This window comes from Phalacrocorax aristotelis, chromosome 1 (genome assembly GCF_949628215.1).
Source record: "Phalacrocorax aristotelis chromosome 1, bGulAri2.1, whole genome shotgun sequence".
NCBI classification, from domain to species: Eukaryota; Metazoa; Chordata; class Aves; order Suliformes; family Phalacrocoracidae; genus Phalacrocorax; species Phalacrocorax aristotelis.
Genome location: NC_134276.1, coordinates 158,943,841 through 158,968,090, shown reverse-complemented (window position 1 = coordinate 158,968,090; position 24,250 = coordinate 158,943,841). Strand labels below are relative to the sequence as shown.

The 24,250-nt window shown below is 43.5% G+C and overlaps 1 protein-coding gene across 5 annotated transcripts in view; it reads right to left on the bottom strand.

Moving 5' to 3' along the window:
* The window catches only part of ABTB3 (ankyrin repeat and BTB domain containing 3), a 178,569-nt gene that overhangs the window by 21,686 nt on the left and 132,633 nt on the right, over nucleotides 1-24,250 (bottom strand). For all 5 annotated transcript variants that reach the window (XM_075075695.1, XM_075075714.1, XM_075075722.1 and 2 more), the window contains 7 exons: nucleotides 14,414-14,579; nucleotides 10,948-11,037; nucleotides 7,662-7,763; nucleotides 6,459-6,552; nucleotides 6,214-6,349; nucleotides 4,308-4,528; nucleotides 2,700-2,878 (listed from right to left, as the gene is read on the bottom strand). In XM_075075695.1, coding sequence (XP_074931796.1) covers nucleotides 2,700-2,878; nucleotides 4,308-4,528; nucleotides 6,214-6,349; nucleotides 6,459-6,552; nucleotides 7,662-7,763; nucleotides 10,948-11,037; nucleotides 14,414-14,579 — 988 coding nt within the window. The remainder of the gene's footprint in view (nucleotides 1-2,699; nucleotides 2,879-4,307; nucleotides 4,529-6,213; nucleotides 6,350-6,458; nucleotides 6,553-7,661; nucleotides 7,764-10,947; nucleotides 11,038-14,413; nucleotides 14,580-24,250) is intronic.

The following is a 24,250-nucleotide window of genomic DNA, read 5'->3' as shown; positions in this document are numbered from 1 at the left end:
ATTACAAATTGCTGTCTGGCTTATCCAGGTTGTCAGAGCTTCTGAGGCCGAGACTGTCACTCTACGAGGCACTGAAAATCTGCCTGTTTAATTACCTCAGTTTCCCCGTTCGTAAAGGGAGGGTGAGATCTTCTTCCATGTCTCAACTCATTAATATTTGTAAATTGTTCTGAGATTATGGGATAAATTGGACCTATTTATAGGAATGCAAAATGCCATTTCTATTAGGTGCAAGTTGCCATGCAATTAAAATATACTGAGCATCACAATATGTAGCAAACGGGACAGCTTGTTTTACATCAGTCAAGAAACACTAAGTGGCTCTGTGCTTCCTAGTTGCTTATTTTATTCTTTTTGCCCTGAAAAACTCATTAAGAAAATGTACTGGGCCAGACATTCCCAGCCCACAGGGAAAAGGATGTCCATGTGAGCAAATCAAACCCCTCTCCCAACAGCTCTACAAAATGCAAAGCTTTACAATTTGCTGTCGAAAGAGAGGGATGTGAACCACAGTTACGGCTCTTCTGCACTTCTTAAAGAAGATTTCCATTCTTTGGGTATATATAAAGAACAGCCTCTGCTCTCAGCCCTTCCAGAGAAGGGGAACAGAAGATCCTTTGAATCCCAGCTTTCCTCGGCTGCCTTCTACTGAGTGACCAGGGAGAACTTCTATTGGCTCATTCTCCTACAAATGAATTTATTTTGATTCCTTCCAAAGGGTTGCATAGAGTCTGTCCTCATTTCTGTCTGGGAGAGCTTGGTGAGAGGCCGTTTGGACAAGACCGCCGCAATAATTCATGCCATTTGCAGACAATTTGTAAACCCTTTCAGTGTCCCAGAATGATTCATTATTTTTCTAAGAATATGAAGCAGTGTATGTGTGTGCATTTGTGAATATGCATGCTCATGAAGAGTGAAGACAGCCAGCTCCCCTAGGCCCAGAGGCAGGAATAAAGATCAGCACAGATTTCTTCTTCGTTGTGTTGGTTTTTTTTTTTTTGGTATTTCAGTTGTTTCACCCCTCCACATTTTAGGTTTTAAGTGAACCCAAAGCAGAGGGCAGCAGTCTTATTTGCTTCTGTGTCTCCTACATGAGATTCTGGAAGACCCAGTCTACCATGCCCCAGAGGTATAATCCTATGTAAATAACTTATTCTAAAGATGGTCATTGGCTTTGGCTTCAGCCACCCAGGAGAAGAGCAACTAAAGCCATCCCTCATCCTAGATTACAAGGCATAAACTTAATTTCCACTAAGTTTTCAATACGATTAATTTTATATCAGCTTTCAAACCAAACAGCACCTTGCTGGTAGTTTCTGTATGAACAAACATTAACACAAGCGAGTTCAGAACAAGGAATCTACAAATCCTAGGATTTGGAATAATTTCCTAAAAGCTATCTCAAATATTCTCCTTAAATACTCATCCAATACAAACTAATCCCAAAGAGAAGGCTCGTGGGAGCAAAAATCAGAACAATTGCCGGAACAAATGTTCAAGATTTGCTTGGGACTGTAGTCCAAGCCCTCTTTGCAGCAGGATACAAGGAATAAATTCATGTAGGCTTCCCTTAGCTGTACTAAGTCTGGGACTTGAGCACCAGAACCTCTTCCGATTTCACATTATTTAGGTTATTGCTGCAGGTGCTAAAAATTATTTACTCCGTGCCATTAGACGTAGAGTTGGATGAGAAATGTTATTTACTTCCCAGTTAAATGGCAAGAAGAGCATACCAACATGTATTGTGGTGCATGAGAAAAAGAACAGCAATCAAATCCTTTTGATGCATTTCATTGTGGCACTTAGGAACATGGCTTAGTGGTGGACTTGGCAGTGCTAGGGTAATGATCGGCTCAATGATCTGAAAGGTCTTTTCCAACCTAACTGATTCTATGATCACTAAAATTATTTTCTGGTAACAGTAAAGTTAACCAGGCATTCCTTGGGAGCCTATCAGGGGGACCAGTAGAGAAGAGACTGTTGGTTATAACAAGTTTTAAAGGCAGTATCCAGCCTTCACTAGTAAGACATTTTTCTCTCCTTGCCTGCCCCACAATCATCCCCTTTGCTATTATACTTGCATACCTAATGGTACCTCCCTCAAAGAGGTTTTGTTAGTCTGATTTGTCTGGCTAAGAAAATACCAGCTAAAAGAATAAATGTGGGGAGGCTGCAAGTACAAACACTCACAAAAGATTTTAAAATTTATCCTGTTGTGTGCTTGTAGAAACCAGTCTCCCCACAAGTTTGAGAGTCCAAATCCCACATGAAGGGAGGAGAAAGTCATGTGAGAGGTTAAAGAAATCCAAAGCAAACATGAGTATTAGCTTTGTTGTACGGTCCTGTTAAACAAGCTGAGTAAAGTTACTCTTTGGGTTGGTTTGGTTATCAACATCTCTTGCCGAACTGCAGTGACCCTTTTAGCTTTAATTTCACCACTGCGCATCAGCTTCTGTCGTCTCTTCAGCTTACTGTTAGCATCAGTATTAAGTTGTTCTAGCAGGAGATATGATTAGCTTGTGTGTTCTTAACCCATGATTCCACAGTGAAAAAAGCCTGAGATACATAATACAAATAATAATAATCCCATACCGTCTAAACAAGCTTTGGGACAGCTGTGCAAAAAGCAATATTGCAAGCTTTGTTTCCTCATGGATGGGAACGAAGCTGATTTCTTTAAAATGCATAATTTATCCTACCTTGCTAGCTTTCAGTATCTCAAACATCAGAGGCAAGCCTTGTGTGATGAGCTCCTCTGTGTACTCTTCTTCCTGAATGGACTTGAATTCCTTCAGCAAGCACTGGATGAGGGGCCGTCGGTGCTGCTGGAAGGACGTGCGCAAGGACTCCAGCCATGTGTGCAGCGTCCATGGAACACCTATGGGCGGAGGACAGAGCTCATTCCCAGCTTCAGAGGAATATGTGCCCTTCTGCTTTTTCACCTTTAGTTATGTTAAGATTTTAAGCGAAAGCTGCCAAATAACCCTACAGGTCGAATACCTAATTTATCTCCAATTGAGAAGGCTGGTGGTTATCAGGACATCCCAGACCTAATGCACAGAGGCTTTCCTCCAAATGCTAAGAGAAGACTGTGGTCTCTCTGCTCATCTAGCCTTCAGCTTCTCTGCTGAGACTGCCAATTTGTGGTAATTGCTATGGTGCTCTGTGATGCAAAAGCCTTTTGGAAACTAGATTTACACTAGCTCGTTTGTTTGAATGTGGCCCTGGAGAACCATTAAATGGTAAAAAAACCTATTTTGGTTGCTACCCACCTGGATTCTAACTGGTGGTCTTCAGATTAAAACTTTCTTTAAGCACTATCCCATGTCCTCTCCTGATCATTACTATTTTCCCTAAACAGCACTGGGGAAGTTAAGCAGATCAGCCTTTTCAAGCAGTTTGTCGTAGCAGAATGACTCTCCAGGAACTTAAAGGAAACTGCTCCCGTGCACTAAGCAAGAAAGCACACAGAGCTAATGTATCTCTGCAGGTTTCTGCTCTTGCAGAACAGAGTGGGAGGAAAAGCAAGCCTGGTGCTTGGCTACAAAAGGTTTTTCCTTCCACTTCAGCAAATGTCCAGCACCTGGAGAGCAGCCCTGTCACTCTCCTCTCCCTTATCACCTGGTGCTTTGCCTGCTCAGCCCACCCAGCAAGCCACCGCTCAGACCACCACATGCCCCAACCCACACTGGGTGTCTCCAGGACTGGAGCAGTGCACCAGGGAGAGGCACGCTGGGCATCCATGTCTCTCTCTGAACACAGATTAGCGGGGATGGTAAACACACAGTCCAGACCGATTCCTCTCTGCACTACCCAGCCACCCTCCCCCACGGGCAGAAGTGATTTCCCAAAAGGCTGGTATGATGTTCAAGCCCTAGGCTGGCACAGTTAGCAGACTGAGAAGCCAGTTCCCTGCTCCTGCTCTCCGAGGCTCACATACCTCAGAAAATAAATAAGTTTTAATGGTGGAGTGCTTTTTGGCAGAGTGCAAAAGAGGAGCTGTTGGAGGTGGCCTGCAGGAGCTGACCACTGCCCCACAGCCTTAGCTAACGCTCTGCCAAGCAGCAGTGAGGATGGCTACCGGTGGAAACCACTCCGTCCTGCAGAAAAGTGCCAGCAGCCCCTGAGTGGGGTACACTGTGGAGCCAAAATGGGCTGGGAACCTGCCAGATCCCCCATCACCTTCTGCTTCCACAGGATTTGAGGTATATGCAACTGTGGTCAGTTTAAGCAACAGCCTGTAAAGAGAGATGTGTTTCTTACAGGTGTCCCTCCCTGGAGGGAGAGGAGAGGGCACTGGAACTGACCTATGCTCCGTATGTCAATGGTCACATCCACGTAGCCATGCTCGGCACTGTGGTACATGGCCTCCTTCAGGGCTTTCAGTTTGGCCTTGCTATTGCGGCTGGCGCAAAGCGGAGCTGCCGCCGAGTCGGGCAAGTCTGTCCCCTCCGCCAGGATCTCCTCCAGCGACAGAATATCACTCTTCTCCTTCTCCGGCTGAGCAAGCAGCTTCCGAAAGACGTTCCTGTCAATCGCACCACAACAAAGAGAGGGAGAGAGGGAAAGAGAGGGTGGGAGAGCAGAATCAGTGGCTAGGCTTTTGTCGTGCCCAGGATACTTGCTGCGACATGGCAAGTTAGGACACCTATCCAGAAACTTACTCCAAATTAACGGCAGGACCAGCTGAGAGCAGACCTGAGGCAGTCACTGCTCCCCTGCTAGCCCACCTGCACTGCCTGGGCCATGTCTGCAAGACACTGTTGTCGTGACAGGGGCCGTACAGATGTCGCACAAATGGCAGCATCTCGTGGGGACAGAGACCCATGAGCTAAACATGACTCGAGACTTCTTCCCACAATCAGCGAAGGCCAAGGTGCCTCTGGACAAGGTCTCAGGACTTTCACCATGGAGGACACTTGAGAAGGGAGCTGCCTGGAGCTACCGAAAGCACCACAACTCAATTAACACTCAAAGCAGTCTGGGAAAGCTGGAGCAGCTAGACATTCAACGAGGCCAGTCAGGGCAGGTTCGAGCACATCTGGGACTACTCTGCAAAGCCACGGATCTGGTTGGGCCACCAAACAGCAAAGCCCAAAGTCAGAGACTTGGTGCCCTCAGGTTTGTACCAGCATAACCTCATCGATCTCAACAGAGTCACTCTTGGTTTCTGCAGCTGTGAGAAGAGGACCAGGCTGGCTCCCATCCCACCTCCCTCATACTCTGATGTCCTCCCTGCACCTGCTCAGACCCTGGTGTGGGGCGGCAGTGGGACATGGCGTGTCCCAAACAAACTTGGGGCAGAGAGGGAAGGAGGAGGGACTGTGCGTGAGCAGCATACAGGTAGGTACATAAGAGCCAGGGTCTGAGATGAGCACAGCTAGCAGCCAAGCCAAGGTCCTCCTTGGGCATGCGGCTCCCACTCACACCAGCTGGCAGCAAGTCCAGAGCAGTGAACGTGAGACTTCAAATACCAAACTGTCCTCTCTGTCCCAGGAATCCCTTGCAGGCTCCAGATGGGCAGCGTTGTGCGAACCTGCCCTGACATGCCGTTAGCATGTTGTTAGACTGGCAGCTCGTCTCTAAGCAAACAGACGGTAGGTACTTTCTCTAACCTGTATCTATGTTCCTCTGGATGGCTACAATCAGAAAAGTAGGAACGTGAAGATCATAATACTAATCCATTACACTGCAGTCAACTCCTGAGCGTTGCAGGATCATGCATGCCAGGTGCTCATTTCATTATTTATTACATTTTGTGTTGTTTTTTTTTTAAATTTGCAGCGTACGTACAACATTAAGGCACACAGGACTCTACAGTAAACACAGATGCAGAAACTCTGTTCAATGACAACTAAGGCTGCAGCAGTACAGACACGATCCGCCCCAAACCTGAGAAGTATGTCAACAAGAAATTCAGAAGGAATGTTTTTGGCATTCCTTTCTGCTGTCGCATCAGCTACCATTTAACAAGCATTGCACTGCAACACACCACGAGGACTCCCCTTCCTTTTTTTTTTTTAAATCAGCTATCACAAAGTACCTTGTACCACCAACTGGTTAAATTCACATGCCAGCAAAAAGCCTTACATCTCCGCTCAGTTGGTGGAATGTTCAATTGTTCATGCAGCACTTTCACCCGTCTGCTCAAACTGGACGCCCAGGCAAAAAATAAGCACTTGAAGGATGCCACTAGACTTGTTCCCACTCTACCTGTGTCCATGCGCAGCAGCCTGACTGAAAGAGTTCATGTCACCTTGTGGAGTCATGGAAATGCCGTTCCTGTACATTGTTCCTATCATGGGGTCAGCTCCTCGCTCCAACAGCAAACTGACCAGTTCAAAATTTCCTGCAAGTCAAGAGGTGCATTTTTACTTCTTTTAAAATCCAGTATTTGCTCACCTAAACCACAGAACCCGACTGAAGAATTTATTACAGTGGGAGGAAAAAGTCCTTACCGGCAGCTGCTGCCAACTGTAAAGGAGTTTCAGAGTAATTTTCCTCTCCATGCTCCAAGGAACCTTCTACCTTTGCTCCAGCATCCAGCAACAGCTAGAAAGAAATTCACCATTTAGAGCAACTGGGGGTATCACAGCCTTCAAAGTTCACAAACAGTGACGAATGAGAGTCTAATGCTTCTTGTTATCTGCAAACCAGATACAATGGAAACAAGTGACATGCAGATTTTGCCCATTGTTTCACAGAGGCAAACTGATTCCTTTTTTCGCTCATTTTACACTGCCAGACACCAGGAGCACTAGTGTCCAACTTCAGAGCCAAAAAAGTGTAACCCAGTGTTTCTGAATGGGAAATGGGGTAAGGTCAGTGTTAGGAAGTAATGCGCTGAAGATGGAAGTACTGAAAATTAGCCCAACAAGCATCCTTCCTTCGCAGTCTTCTAGAAGCCCAGCACCATCCTAAAATGGATCAGATTTCAATTGCCTCCATCTTTTATATAAAGACATGGCCAAAAGAAAGGCAATTCTTAAGAACCAATCGCAGTCCAAAAGCTGTGATCTCCATCTGGGACACTTTGTGTAAATAACAACAACGCTGAAAACAAAAGTGGCCGAGGAGAGCAGGATGAAGCCTGGCTCCAGCCCCCTCTTGGCCATTTCTGTCTTGAGGCCCTCACAGTTTTGGTGCTTCATTAAGTGTGCCATAGACACAGCTGTTTTGAAGAATAAACCTTCTCAACTTTTGCAATGCCAAAGCACAGAACCAGCATATCCCACGCGACGCCTCGCTGGGTTAAGGAGAGCGAGTGCTTCTCCCCCTTCGGAGCAGCACAAGGGCTGTTGTCCACCTCTTCCCCCACCAAGGCAGCGATTTTGTGTTTGTGAGAGTATTATAGTGTAAGAAAGTGTAATGAATGAATAAACAAACATATAAAACAAGTGGTCAGGAAGGAGCACAAGGAGTTGTCAGACTTTCTTTGGTGCAATTTTGCTTTAAAATTGTCCTGTTTAAACCTCATATTGGTTAAGGTTTGAACACCATATTCATTATATAATAGGTCTATTATATATCAGTACACTCTGGAAGAAGCAGAAGTAACCAATATGAGTATGACAAGAGGATATTGGTTTGAGATGAATGTAGTTATAACTGAAGAGGAGAAACAAAAAAAATGAGATGCAGGTAGGGAAATACAATAATACCTGAACTACAGGAATATGTCCATGCAACACAGCAAATGTCAGAGCTGTCCAATGGCGGGTCTCAGGGTGGACGGATGGGTATTTATGAGCAGTACTGACAACCTACAAACAAATTAAAGTTATTTTTTTTAAAGAGCTATACGTAATAAAATTCAACCTGCCTGAAAGCCAGGCATGTGAGGGAGTAAGCGAAACAGACAACCTGGGAAAGGTGCTTTATAGAATGATTGGCTTTGGTTTTTTCCTGCAAAAATTTTCTCAAAATTAAAACTGTTCATGCTGATTTGCAGCTTGAATAGAGTTCATACCAAATGAAGTCTTTTACCAACTACTGTAGCTCCATCTAAACCACTGGCCACCAGATACTTTTGCACAAGGTCAAAACATCCACAGCTGGTTACAGCAGCACACACTGGGGAAGCAGGGACGGATCAGGACACTACAGCTAAGGACCGCTCCCACTGACTTCTCCAGAGCATGTATCAACAGCCCTGGGTCTTGGGATTGCTCCAGGCCCAAAGAAATTCTTTCCACATACATCAGGATGACTTTTGTCACTGCTGTCACGGAACGCACATCACAAGTTCTATGCTAGAATTCACAGATGTGCTTCCAGGTTCCTCCTCTCCCATGGGAGGAAAAAAGACAGCTGAGAAGTGATGGGGCAGAGCAGCATTTCAGAGATGTTTTAAGAAAACTCCTTTTTACCGCTGTCTCCTGTCTGAGTTGAGTTAAAAGAGCAGGGTGGTGACAGTTAAAAGAGATGCAAACTATATCCTTAGAAAACAAAATGGTATTTTTTCACATTGCTCCTTCCATTTTCTATGCCTTATTGCCTGCTGCCTCTGATGTAGACGTTGGGGAAGATGAATAATCACTCTTTGCTTCAGTTTCCCTGTCTTAAAGAAGGGGGTATTAATATTGATGAGGTTCACAGAGATGGTAAAATCTAATGAACGTTTGAAATCCAAGACTGCATACTTGGATGGAGTGTGACACTAAAATTCAAAATCTTATTATTGATCTTCAGAGGAAAACTAAAATCAGAGTAAATGCTGCACCATCTCTCTGTCTCATCAGCCACCTTTGCTTTCGCCGCCTTGTCTGAAGTACTTTTATTCATGTAGGGGAGCACAGCCAGTTATTAAATGCTCAGTTGCATTAGCAGCTTCCGTTTCCAAGCGCCACATGCAGTGTTTTGCTAGAAGCACACAACCAGGCCCTCAGTCCCAAAGAGAGAGATGAGGGCAAAATCTGAAGAGCCCATGCAGATCCTACAGCTTGCCAGAGGAGCGGATCTGCACCAGCACCCAGCTGTTATCGCCCAGATTTGCCAAAAAGAAAGCTCAAAGTGCCAACAGAAGTGTGCCAGTGTCTGAGCACAGCCATGGGGCTTCTTTGGGTCTGGGATTGCTCGGGAGGAAGAGGATTGAGCAGCTTGAGCCTTGGGATTTAGGCTGGGGAGCAAGAGCAGCAGAGGGTGAGGATGGGCAGGGTCATGGTTCAGTGAACACATCTAGCTCCTCCTCCAGCACGGATTCCTACCACTGTTTGGGGCAGCCCATGGCAAGCGGCAAAGAAAATGAAGTCATTTTAACTCCTTTGCTCCTGTTTTATTGGTTAGAGTTCTTTCCAGTCTACACAGTGCTTGCAAAAGACCTGCAGTTGACCAGGCTTTTAAGGCCTCAGTTGAGATCTGCTAAGCAGCTACAAGTCCCACTGACTCCACAGTGAATTGCAGCTTCTCAGCACATCTGGAAATGAGTCCTTTTTCACTAAAGATGGGCAATCAAAAAGGGAGGCACCCAGCGTTTGAGGCTACTTTTGGAAACATATATATATATAAAACTGATTTGCAAAGTGAAAGGGGGAAAATGATGCAGGCACCTGACAGAGTATTTATTTTTGTTCATGGCTGATTTGCCCTTTTTTTGCTGTAATTGCCCAATTTGCACAGTTCGTTGTGGTGTGCACAAATCATCTTATAATTGCACACCATAATTATTCATAGTTCTCATCCCAAAGTGTTTTCATTTGATTTTAGAGCAAACACTCGACAGAAATGAATCAGGGAGGTTCACATTCCTTACTGGAGCTGTTCTCTCAGATGTCAGCAGTTTCAGGAAGACAAAACTGTTTAAATTTGCATTTGGTTCAAGTCTGGAAGATTACTGAAGCAACTGGGAGGACTGCTCCTAATGAAAACTTGTCCTAAGAACCAAATAATGCCATCTCATCTCTGAGCCACAGGCAGAGTAAAAGGAGAGGTCGGTCTCCACGCCCATCCAGACTTTGGTGTGGCTATCTAAAATGATAACAAGGGTTCCAGTATTCAATTATTGCCAACTCTTGAGGGTGATATGCTTGAATTTGGGAAGAGGTGAGAGTGGAAATGAAATCGTCAGCTGATTTCACATAAGCCACCAAACAGCAATCAGACAGTAAAACTATCAGTCTCTTACAGGTGACATCCATTTCTACTTTTAAATTAGATTTTTTAAAAGTGCAAAATATCTGGCTGAAAACAGTGACTACAATTTATTAGCTCGCTCAAGTCCAAACAGAACAGATGGAACACAGATAAGTGAAGCAGACAGCTTAATTTACTCATGACCTCAACAAACTGAAACTGGAATAATTAACAAATAACTCTTTTGCAGATTTTTAAGCGGCTCTTTAAAAATGTACATACCTGCATTGCACAGTCGGACCACAGTCTGCTTCATGGACAGATTGTGTAAGTTTGTGATGTGCATTCATCAAAGAGATGTTTATATTCTGGAAGCTTCAAGCTCCTCATCCAATAGTTTTTACCCCAAGGCACTTTGTAAAACAAAACAGTGGAACCTACATTGCACTTGTGTGCTGGGGATGCTTAGCTGGAACATCCCAGTGCATAGAAATGCTCGAGATTTGGCAGTTTATCAGACGGGTATTTCTTTTAGCCTCTTCATTTTAACTCAGCTGAGAGTCAAGGAGTCCTTCCAATATCATTAGAGCCATGCTAGTGCTAGTGCTAATGCCTGTATTCGTTTGCAGTGTGCGAACACAACTAAATCAATATTACCTGTGGGGTAAGTCCAATGACTTGAGCCCTTCTGTGCAGTGAATCCCAATGTTAACCTAATGCAGTTTGACTTCATTTCATTTCAAGCGGTGCCATCCAGGATAAGACAAATTTATTTTCTTTTTAATTCTTGGGATTTTCCCTCCACTACAGTTCCAGGGGTAGTTTAAGATGTAAACAAATAACAGAACAAAGATACAACCAACAAAAAGTCCTCACCTCAGCATTCAGATCTGCTCCAGCATCTAGCAGCATCTGCACCATAGCCTCATCACCCCTGACACAAGCATACATCAGTGGAGTCATGCCCTAGTCATTTTTTGGAGTTAAAAAACAAAGGAATTGACAAATTTAACACAGAACTCTCTTTGACTTTTTAAACAATTATTTAAGTATATATCATCAAGACTAACAATACATATTTAAAGAAAGCCATTACCTCTGTTACAGACATGCCCCTCAGACTAGCAAAAGCCAACCATATTTGTAAAATCTCCATTTTTGTTGTCACTTGGGTTGACTGGATTTTTTTCATGTTATCCTTCTCCTCAGCATGGTGAGCAAAACTAGGCTTGTCAGCCTCACCTCCATCTTCATATATTAAACTAAGTATTTTTGCCTTTAGGGCTCCAGCAGAGAAACGTTTCTATGAAAGCAACTCTTATTTCCACTGGTATTTTTAAAATACAATAATTCTATTCCATTTTCTATGATCACAGTTTCATAAAATCTACCTTTTTTAATTACCAAAAGAGCCTTTAAAAACATCCCAAGCTCCTCTTAAGACAAGTTAGATTTGGGCACAGCTTTTTCAACACAGATACCGTAAGGGGCTGGAAATGTAAAGGCATTGTGTAGCACTCCCTAACAAACAGGGACTTAATTTTAAATTAAATGCCAGACAGCATTGTTGCAAGTCGCTGGCTTTAGGAAAACATGGCCTTCTTTGGAGGAAAAGTAGATTAAGTGACCCTTCACTACAGAACCACCACAATGCAACCTGTATTAATGTGAAATACCTGCTGCGGCTGATCACCCTTTCCCTTAAGATAAGCGTTACTGTGGCTGTGGTAATGAGTCCAGATGAAACTATGAAAAAAATCATTAAATCTACTGTAAATTATATCAGAAAAAGCTGCTTATTAAGTACAGTAGGGGGTGTTGATCAACAGCCACCAGTTGTTTTGCAGTAAATCTACCACAGCACACAGCTACCTCTGATGCATGTTTATATCCTACCTTCAGGTCCCACGGTAAATTTGCTGTCAGACAATAGCGTATTTGCTGTTTAACCTGAGTGCTGTTGTAAAGTGAAATTCTTTTCAGACAAACTGGAGGTTCCCAGCATGGCCAGACACAGAGCCATGACACCGCTTTTCCTAGCAAGAGCCCAGCATCACTGTTTTTGCTGAAGTACCCCCTTTTTCCTGTTTGCATGCAGGGCCAAAGGTAGCAGGTGCTTACGTATGGAAGGGCTGCCCTTGTAGAGAAAACATAAATTAAGGTTTGTCCCTGCAAGGTACTTAGAGCCCTCTTGAAACACACTGAGCATTCCACAGGATCAAATCGCAGTGTACTTACGGAGATGCAGCATAAGGGAATAGGCATTTGGGGCTTCATGCCATTAGTAAGAAAAAAAAGTTCACCCCAGGCAAGGAGAGTTCTTGGGTGACTTGAAGATACTTGCAAAATGAATTTGAAACTACTTCAGCTACAGTCAGTGGCAAAACATTTCCTTTGGCAGTCAATAACCACTACAGGAAGAAACAGGACCATGAGAATTACAAAAAATTGTGTTTGGGCCTTGAAACATGGGGATGGGATGGCAGCTTAAAATTAAATACATGCTCCTTCGACTATTATGTCAATTTTTATACATGGTGCCATTCGGTAATTAAATCAAGTGTTTAGCACAAGGGGTCTGATCAGATCTGAAAAAAAAGAATTTGAAAGCCCCATGCTGGGGCTCCCCTCTGCAAGACGCAGGATGTGGGCAGCTGTGGAAAAATACACTGCAGCAACACCCGGAGCAAAGGGTCTGCCTGGGGACCACACAGGATATTTTGGCCCTGCTGAAGCTGAAGAAGGACTTACCACTGACTAAAAGGGGCCCAGAATATCATGCTGCAGTATTGGGGCTTTCAAGCATTAATAAGATTTCTAACCTCCCCTCCGGCTGCTGTCCCTGCTGCTTTTGCCTCTGCTGGTCTCCAGCCTTGCACTGCAGCATCACTCAGGCCCCCCTCTCTTTCCATGTGGGAGGAATGGATTTTTAATGAGCCCATCATTAGTGTTACACACACACAGAGGAACACGGTAACAACATGTACCATCAACACAAAGGGCATTTGGATTCTGGCAAAATAAAAAGATAACTCTTTTTCTTTCAGCCTTGTATCACTTAGGGCCCTGTCCTGCAAGAAGTGGGATCCTACAAGGTGTGGGATGTTTGATCCAGCAAAGCATTTAAGCATAGGCTTAACTTTCACTCAAATAGGATGTAAGCATGTGTTCAGAGTTAAGCATATGATTAGGTACTTTAACAAATCAAGCCAGAATGTTCCCAGGTTGCAGCCTGGAGGACCAAGGAAATATGCTGTGAAAAATTTCCAGGTTCAGACTAACTTAAAACAATAATAATTTTTAAAAGTATCATGTACGAACCTTGGAATAAGCTCTCCAATACAACTTTTCTGGGAGGAGTGCTACTCTCCTCAACCAAATCCACAATGTTGACTCGGAGTGAAGCTCCTGAACAGCAACATAACTCACATTCCCAGAGCAGCTTTCATTTCAGAGGACCTAAACCCACTTACAACACATCTCCTGACCCAAGCCACCACCTCAGGGGCAGCAGCCACCTGTCTATTGCCAAAGGGGATGTCACAGCTCTGGGCACACATAGTGACATTTTCATCAGGGGCACCAGAAAATTCAGAGAACTCCATTTCAAAAGGAAATGGTAATATCTGTGGCCATCATTTCCCTCTTGGAAGGGGGAACCACCGCGGTCAGTGTCACATTCCAACAGACCGCTGCCGGTAAGCAGCCATGGAGAGAGGTTTATCCCCAGACACAACCATCAGCCTTGGGGAGATGTAATTCCAAGAAAATTTAGGCTCCTCAGTTGGTGGATTCTGGCCATAAGGCTAATGGAGTGGTAACACTGCAAACAGACTTTCATGTCTGGAAGGCCAGTTCAAACCGGGCTCAACTCAATTAAAGACTGCCAGTGATTAACCATTTCCTGTCGGGGTTTAGCGGTGCACATGACAAGCATTGCAGACCCCAGGACAGTGTTCAGTGGAAGGATGTTCAACCTCACAAAGCCCTGCCCCACACCACTGTTCATGGCACTGAAGCAGTTTTAAGTATTCAGATCAACACTAAACTCACTTCGGATCTCCTTCTGGCTTCAGCTGACTCAGTTCACTGTTAAAAAGACTTAAGGGGATGCATCTGCCCTCATGCTGAGTTACCTCAGTACCAACAAATCAATACAGCTTGAAAAGACCAAACTTAACATAGATGTTCACCTGGTGGTGCTTTAACTCAATGCAAAGTAATGCAGGGGAAGTGTTAAGGTCCTGTCTATGTTTAGCTGAAAGCTGGGGTTGGTTTTCTGTGACAAGCAGGCAAAACTCCCACATTTCAGAGTTGCTTCTTTACGTGTCTATTTTGTTACCTGTTCACTCATGCTGTTAATCCCATCCGGCCCCAGCAAGGATATGGCTTGTTTAACCAGATCTGTTCGGCCACAGTTGAGCATTCGGAAACCCAGGTCCTGCTTGAACTTCGCTTCAGTGGCAACTGCATCCAGTTTCCGAGATGCACAAAAACAGTCGTCGATTCTGTGGATGTGAGAAATGAACTCCCTCAGAGGACAATCAGAGGACAGACCTCACTGTCCCTAGGAAAATAATACTTTGCCCTATCTTTGAAGGATGTTGGTCATGCACATACTCATTCTCCTTTGACCTGTATGTTTCAAGAGAAGTGGTGAATGGGAAATGCTAATGCAAGCTAATGGAGATTGCCCTTGGTCTTATCTTTCATGGGACAAGTTATATGTTTTATAAAAAAATTGGGAAAAAAACCACAGCTTTCACTTGATTTTGTTCCCCTGTTTAAGCAATGCACAACACATTCTCACCCCAAGTTACCTCTCTGCATGGCAAGCTGATCCAGTCCCCCTCCTCTCTGAAAAGTTTCAGTGGCTTCAGGAAGCTCAGAACTTACATCAAATGGATGTATAATCATTGACAATACAACAAAGAGAAAATAATGTCACTCCAAATGCCTTCAAGGATCTTACCAGCTCAGCTCCAGTAACGGGGAAACCTTTTTGGAGCAGAAAGTGCAAGTTATAGAATCACAGACTGGCTGAGGTTGGAAGGGACCTCTGAAGGTCATCTGGTCAAACCCTCCTGCTCAAGCAGGGCCACCTCCAAACAAGCAGGGCACCATGAAATCAGGGAGGAGAAGGCAATCTTGCCAGGTAATCGTGGCAAAACATCACAAATCCTTGCTGGCTGTGCCTAACAGATGGGATGCCATTCTTTCATGGTCTTATTCAAAAGATCCCGAAACTGTAAACTGCTCAAGATACCCACTTCAAATGAAAGAAGGGATAGGAGTTATTTAGCCAAGATGTGAATCTAAAGCTCCAGAGGGAGCCAGGCATTCCAATCTGGTGTTTATCCAACTCGGCTTCATCTTATTAAAAGACAGATTTGCTTTTCTTTCATGCTGAGGAGTGTCTGGGGCAGAGGGTGGAGTCTAAACCCACAGCGCTTTTGGTGTGAACTTGGATAAAGGACTGTTTGGAAAAATATCACTTTCATTGTCCAAAAATGCTAGGTCAGAAAATGAGGGGCTACTTATGAATGAAAAACAAAATAAAGATCAAAAGTGAAAAAGTCAAACACATATCAAATATTTGGTTTCTATTTCATGTTAAAAATGCAGCAAATCAGAAGAAAAATATAAACAGCACATCATTATCATTTAAATTTTTCTTCAAGATGCTTTATCAGAGCTTTATAAAATATATAACACTTCTTAATATTTAACAGCAATATGCAACAAATACGCTGTTTATATAGAAGCAGTGGTATATAGTAACAGCTACCACTCTTCCTTTTTCAACAGAGGAAGGAAAATACAAAGTGTTTTGATCAAAGCTTCTGCAGGACTTTGCACTGAATCCGGCATCTAAGCTCAAGCTTGCTCTCTGCCATGCGGGGCCGTGACCAGTCTGAAAGACAACAGATCACAGAATCACAGGTATTTTGTTGGTGTTCATTCTACATGCTCAGTTTGTTTTTTGACTGCTAAAAAGTTGATGCAAACACGGTATGCCTGGAGTATCATTACTCAGGGGCTTCATGACAACAGTATGCTGCAAGATTAATGCACAACACTTGGACACAATAAATACACCATTAACAGCAATAACAGATTCTGCACCAGTAATATGCCTACAACAGAGATGAAGAAAGCAATGCATAGCAAGGCTGGGTTTTCTGCAGTAGTTTCTGAGCAAGTTTAAGGAAAAAGCAAAACCAGCACAGATACACAGAGCTGAGCTCAGCGACACCAAGATCCGCAGGAGCAATTGTGGCTTTAACAAGTTCACACCGTACGGTACATTTCTGACACAAGAGCTATAGCAACATTTGGTACTTGTTACCCCCATAGCATGAGATGCTAGAGATCATCTGTGCCCTCCTTTAACATACGGCATAGATAAAGCACGCTCAGAAGTTAGGTGATGGGGGTTTTGGTGCACAGAGAGAGAGTCTGGATCTCCCTGCTCCAGCTGGCCATTTCCAGATGACACTGGCCTGAAGACAAGATGGTTCCTCAGTGAAGTGCAGCTATGGAAAGATCTAGACACCCTCTGAGGACTGCAGAGGTGTCTGCCACTATGAATCACTGCTTGTGTTAAGTCACTGCTTCATCATTTGTATTGAGGTATATAACATACACTCTGAATAAAATGGGTCAAATTCAGCACTGGCAGAAACAGGCAGAGCTTCACTGACGTCAGCCCAGTTCAGTGCATGCAAAACACTAGTTGACAATCTCCTCTTTAAAGACAGCAAGATTTTGACCTGCGTTTTGTACCCACACAAGGGAGGAAGGAGGAACAAGGACCTACCTCAACTATCCTGTATGGGCTGCCCAGATCTCTACTCTGGCATGCGTTCAGAAATCACTTACTTCTCCATAAGTAACTCCTCCATGCGCTGGCTCTGGTCCCCTAAAAGCACGTCAGTTCACCTCCTTATAGCCAAGGAAGGGGACTCATTAATTACTGCTGATACTGCGTGTGAGCAAATTAGCACTACTCAATCCACTGGGGGGATAAGGGTCTTGGTGCAAGGGCTCCAGGATGCTACAGCTGTACAAACACTGCAACAATAACACAGATGCAGAGGAGAGTCTGAATTGCACAGCTGCTGGGCAGCACTGACAAAACGAGACCTAGACCAAGTACCGCAAAGCAATAAGCCACAACTTAGTGCTATTACCAGTGGCCCACTGCCTTTTTAGACCCCAAAAAGGACCCATCATGAGTGAGTTGCAGCCCCAATTTATGGGACATAGCAAAGGAAACTACATAGCAAAATTTGACATAGATCATTGCTGGTGCCACCATTTTCCTATGTTGACTAATAAAATGGATAATGATCAAACTGGGGAGTTTAATAAAACAAGAGTGTGGTGCAAGGGAAAGGAACAGAGGATGTTTCAGAAGAGAAAGTGTAGCAATGTCTTGAAAAGCCAGAGAGATGAATGAGTTAAGGAAAAGGAGATTTAACATGTACAGATAAAAAGCAGTGAAAAGACAGATCAAAAATGATCAGGAACTATAAGTACAGAATAGGAGAACACAGCATCACTTCTAACACTGGAGAAAGCCAACTGGGAAGACAGTACAGCAGACAGAAAGAGCAGACACTTTTCAAAATGAAAACTGAAAAATTAAAAAAAACAAAACAACAACAAAAAAACCCGAACCCACAAACCCCCAAATCCATCAAAAATCAACCCTAAGCCATAGCATTGCATTTGCTTGCAAGACCTCTTTCAAACCATTAACTGCATAATGTTGATTCATAGAATGATAGAATTGTTTAGGTTGGAAAAGACCTTTAAGATCATCAAGTCCAACTGTTACCCAAGCACTGCCAAGTCCACCCCTAAACCATGTCCCTAAGCACCACAACTATACCTCCAGGGATGGTGACTCAACCAGTTCCCTGGGCAGCCTGTTCCAATGCTTGACAACTCTTTCAGTAAAGAAATTTTTCCTACTATCCAATCTAAACCTCCCCTGGTGCAACATGAGGCCATTTCCTCTTGTCCTATTGCTTGTTACTTGGGAGAAGAGACCAACCCCCACCTCACTACAACCTCCTTTCAGGTAGTTGTAGAGAGCGATAAGGTCTTCCCTCAGCCTCCTCTTCTCCAGGCTAAACAACCCCAGTTCCCTCAGCTGCTCCAACAGGATTTGAGGATTCCAACAGGAACAGAGGGTCTCTGCTCCGTATTACATAAGGGGACACTGCTCCATCAAAGACACCATCCAGAATCACAAACGTTAAAAGATGCAAGATAAAAAAGGAGGAAGGGAATAGGCACCAAGGCTTGGCTCACTCAAGACTTCTTAACTTTGAACTGTAACATACCTTGTATTCACTGACAAGCTATGAAGAGGTGGGAAAGGAATGGGAAGAAGCTTGAAAAATAAAGTTAATGGTTAAGTCAGCTAAATATATAGGGTCACTTTTTAGAGTTGTGAAAAAGCAAGGGAAGCCAGTGAAAGTACAAACACAGCTGGAAACCTCCCTAGCTGCACAGTCAGCTCATGGCCCTTTTGCCAAAGTCTTTGTGATCTTTCCAGCCACACAGGAGGCTGACACTGGCCCAATGGGGGGACATCCCCTCCAAGGCCACCTTGGTTGGTTGCCAGATTCTGCTAGCTGCCAACGCTCACACAGGTTATTCTTTCCCTCAGACCTCACCCTGCAGAAAAGGCATTTTTTTAACAAAGGGGCAGGGAGAGCTGACAGGAGGAGCAGAAGACCATGGTGGGGCCAATGCTCTTCGCCCTGGGCACAGACTCAGGACAGCAGGATATCCCCAACCTGGATCCTAGATGGATCAGGTGAACTCTGAGGTCCCTGAGAGGTGATACAGTGACAAAGGTAGGACTGAACAGCATCCTTCAAGGGTGACAGCCTCTCTCAAAAGACTGAGCCCATTCTGGATTTCCCTATTTAGCAACCTGTGGGGCTGGGCAGGCTGCTTGGCACCACTGCTGCCGTACACATGCTCCCACTCCCAGAACTGTATATTAATATGCCTGAAATAATAACATACACTGATCATAGTCCTCGTGCTCAACAGCAAATCCACCCCTTTTATTCAGGGGCTCAATCACACAGCCTGTAAACTCCTTAACTGGTCCCTCCCTATCTTGAATCAAGCAAACAATCACCTTTGTATGTAAAAGGAAAATTAGAAACAGGTGAAATATTCTTGATTCTGTATCTATAGCAAAGCTGTGACCACATTTTTTAACTTACAATACAATACAATTTTCTCCAAGTCCTCTCTTAATTCCTCACAGATATTGCTTCTACAGCAGTTATCTTCAAGATCATTACAGTGCTGCCACTGCACATAATTAACTTTACTGGGGCTTTATATGGGCGATACCATGGTAACATTAATTATTTGCAAATGGTCACTGTCAAATTCTGCATGGTGACCATGACACTCTATCGTACTCCAAAATACTCAAACCTCTGAAAAGAGTCAAAGATAATCTTCTTCATTTATAATGGGTCCTCGCAGTACAGCAAATTATTTTTATCTTTTCCCAAACCCACATTATGAAAACATAATGCAGCACTTCTACAGCTATGGATTAAATGCAAGGAGGCTGGTTGGTTTTTTTGGTGTTTTTTTTTTTTTTTTCTTTTTTTAATTTTCACTCGGACTGGCCAAGATAGCATCTGTGCGGATCTTTAATAAATTACTCATGGATTTAATACATTTGGGAAAACAGATGATTCAAAGGCAAAGTGTTTCCATCGTAACTGGTAGACACAGCAGCTCTCCTATTACATAGCTTTTAAATTATTTGTTCTTTGGGAAGGGATCATTGCTATAGTCAGTAGTAGACAAAAAAAACCCCCAACAAAAAAAAAAAACCCTGTAAATGTTACAAAAAAAAAAGTAAGAACATCCTAATCATGTTCTAAGTTCTACGTGCTGGTATAGCACACTAACAGTTGATTTAAAATCAATGGAGCGCAGGCTACGATGAGCAGCAGGACAAAAGCTCCCCTCCACTGAAAGGAACAGATCATCATCCTGATAGCCAAGCACCAAAACCTTGTTTGTCCACCTGGGACTCAATCACCAGCCTTTTCAATCAAAAGAATGATAATCTATTAATTAAATCCATCTTTTTAGCTCCGTGGAATTTATTCAGTCTGTCTCTGTCCTAAATATGAATGACGTCGTAAGTCAGAAATTATAGTTCAGCTGGCTGGAAGTCTGGAAGGAGTCATATTTTATCCAGCAATATACACGCATTTGCAATGCTGAATTCTTGGGGTCAGGGATCACAGTTTTGATCTGGGTATGCACGGCCTGTTGCACAGAAGGGTCCTGTTCCTTGCCTGGGGCTCTTCACTGAGACTACAGACACAAATGGCAATAGCAGGAGCGGCAAGACAATTCGATTTAAATTTGTAAGCACTCTTTTTTCCAATGTGGTGCTTTAAAAGGGACTATAATGCTTATATTAATAGGACTGCAACATGAATACTATATTGATGCAATTATTTGCATTTTCAGTTTTGGAGAGAGTGAAACTTAAGTATGTTCATCAAAGTGATGAAGAGCACTACTTTTCAACGCAGACATAAAGTATCTCCACTTACTTTAATCAGGAGCCAAATTAAGACAAGAAAATAAAAATACTCTGGATATTTACTAGCCAACCTCTTATTCTCATCAAAGGCCTGAGAATAAATTGGTTACAGATACTGGAAAGTATGTTAAAAAGTGTTGTGAATATAGATTTGGGTCTTAATTTGATATTTCAAAACACTGTTAACATTACGGTCCCATGCATACAGGCTAGGAAACATGTTCAAAATTTAATTTGACTTCAGATTTTGAACAAGGCCAAAATATCATAAGAAAATATGGATACAGATTCATCTTTCATAGAAATAGATAGCACATTCTTCATTAATGAGTGGAAGCCAATATATTATCTGTATCCTGATTGTTGTATTCAGGAATGTATATAGGGACAGAGCATATGAAACAGTGATGAACTTGTTCACAACCAAAAAAAAAAAACCGAGAAGGCTGGATCCTAAAGCCTGTAAAAGTACAAGTGTGTTCTGTCCTAAAGTGAAGGAGAACAGAAAGGCAAGGTACTCCCCTTCAACAATTTTTTTATTATGGTTGTCTTCAAGCAGCCGGTTGGCAGGAGAGGCTGAGATTCACCTCAGGAAACCCGTGCTCTACCTTTTAAGTAATAAAATCTCCTTCATCCACTGGCACCACCTGCCCCAAGGGACTGCTGGATTTTGTCAAGTAGCTTGTTTGCTACCGCTCGCTGGTTTGGCATTTTTGTGTCTAATTACAGCAATAGCCATGGCTGGTGTTAAAAGATTAGTGAAAATTTGTAGGAAGAACAAGGACGTTCAAGGAGCTAGGCAAACACCAACCATCCCCACTTAAAAGCGGCTTTATCTAATTAAACGGCAGGATTTCTTAGCAGTTTTCTACTCTCTCCTTCTCCAGAAACTCACCCCCTTACCCAGCACATTTTAAGGGAGAGCAAAAAGCAATGGAAATATTTTTCTGCCTTCAAATCTCTATTTATTAAAGTCTATTTATATTTTCATGCTCTAGTACGAGCACAGGATTTCCATAAATAAAACATTAAATGCAACTCTTCCTCTTTCACTTTCAAGTTAGAACTGCTTATGCAAGGTATAGTATTAAGATAACATGGCAAATAGTATGGACCACTGAGAAAGAACAAAATAGTACATCTCCCCTTTATGTTGCTGCACTTTTCCTTTCTATATTCTTAAGAAAACTCTCTAGAATGAGCCAAGGATGCTCCCATGTTAAATAAGCTTCACTCTTGAGGTCCATAATCCTATTTTCTGAGAGAGCCTTCATTAAGAGGGATGGTCCCAGACAGAAGAGCAGACTTAGGTATTCTCATGCTAAGGCTAATTGGAAATTAGGACTTGTTTTCAATTAGAGACAGGTTTTCAATTGCACTCAGACACTGCGTTTGCTCAGAGACCTTTCTGGATTAGAGCTGTAAATGCAACACGGAGCTCTGGACGAGGCTGCAATAGGACGGCGGCTGTGGGAGCACACGGAACTGGAGGGTTAATAAACCCAGTCCTATGCTGCAGCAAAGCTTGGATCCATCTACGCTTTCAGTTTGAACTTACCCATGACCTGTTAATATCCACATATTCCTGTGTCCGCACTGCCCTTTAAATAGAGTGTATTTTTCCTTCCGCAGTGTTTGCTCCTGATGTATTTCTAAAGAAGAATCACACGTTCCCTCAGCACCCACTTTGCCCTGCTGAATGAGCCCCTTTCTTCTAGTCTACCTCCATGAGAATATTTTGTCAAAACTCAAATCACCCCAGCCTGTTTCTCTCTACCTGCTCCAATGTGAGTATTTTCTTGACCCGGACACATGATTTGCAATTCCATAGCACTTCCTACCACCGCCACATACAGAGGCACCCATATTTCCCCACTTCTACTAGAAACACCTCTCTTGATGCATCCTCAAAATACATACGCTTTTTTCATGGCTAAGGAAAAATCCACTTTTGTGGTTCACAATCATTCTGAGATTAAATATGGCTCTGCAGTTTTTACCACCACCTTTCCAATACGCAGTTCCCAATACATTATGCGATACTGTGTATATAGTGTACATGCTATGTATGCACTGCAGTATGTATTTTTCTAATTAATCTCCATGTGTTTGCCTTCCATTTGTGGAAAACTGCATTTCACCCCATTTCTTTTGTCCCAGCCCTCAAGGTCATCCACTTTTTCCTGGATGATTTCCCAAACATCCTCTGTCAGGACAATGCCTCTCAACATCATGGCATCAGCAAATTTTAACTTCATGAGCACACTGCTAAGATTTGTGCCAAAGCCCTTTCTGAAAATTAAAAAAGACCAGTTTTTAAGAGGGAGAGCTGAAGATCTCTGCTTGTAACTCCACTGCAGCCAACCCAGCCCTTGCCACCTTACTTGAAGGCAGCCCCTGCTCCTTTACGAATCCCCATCTTCTCTGGCTTAACTAATAGCTCCCTGCATGGACTGAATCAAATCGTTCACTCAAGTCCAAATAGATGAAATCTACTGAATTTCCTTGGGGTAGAAAATCAGTTATCTTATCAAAAAGTTATTAGATTAGTCTGGCAAGATCTATCTTTAGAAAATATGTGTCACATTTTTCCCCATTTTTCCCGCAACAACATCTCTTTAATCAGTCTTTGCTTGAAAAAGCATTCGAAGGCCTTGCATTAACAGCCTGGAATTTTCCTCAGATCGTTTTTCATCCTTTTCAAACGTTGGGCATTACTATTATTAATCCTTAGAGTTATGGCACAGCCCTGGACTTTGTTAAAAATATTTCCCTCCGACCCTCTGATTTTGTGAGGCAGTTCTTCCTCATTGCTGGGATAGAGGTTATCCAGTCACCCCAATTTGAGTGCATTAAGCTGTATAATTTGCTGTCCTTTTGATTACTGTTTTTCCATTCTCATAACCTTGTTGCTTTTATTTATTTTCCCTTCCCCCCAAGGATTTTATTCCCAAAACCAGAGGCAAAGTATTCACTTAAGTTCTTGGGTGACGGCCTCTGTTGGCACTGATACACACCTCTCATAGGTGCCTCCTCAAGGCCAGGACTTAGAGATACCAATTTTGCCTCTGTACTCCTGGAAATATGGAGGAAATATGGAGGAAAATATGTTATGTCCATGGTCAAGAGCAGAGATAGGACCCAGACTCACAGCCAGCCAGCCAGAGAAGAAAAGGGATATTTGCTGCCCAAAGGGTGAGCTGAGCACCCTCGGGGAACCAAGTCATAACTCAGAAACGCTGCCAAAGTATATGAGCAAGCAATTAAAGTGGAACAAGTTATGGCTCTCCATCTGTGCACAGGCACAAGCCCTGTCATACCAGCTCCTGCTCTCACCAGCTCTGCCTCCACCAGCAGCTATGCTGCCACCCCCAACTAAATTTGACTGGAACGTAAAGTGGGGGCTCTGACCATACCAGCGGGGTTGGCGGGCAAACCCCGCTGCTTAGCTCTGTCCTCTGGAGTCCAACCCCAATGCCCAGGGACTGCAAACAAGGGATCGCGATGTACCCTGGTGGTACCAGAGCCTGAAGGGTCTCCACAGGCTGCACATCAGTATAGATGGGG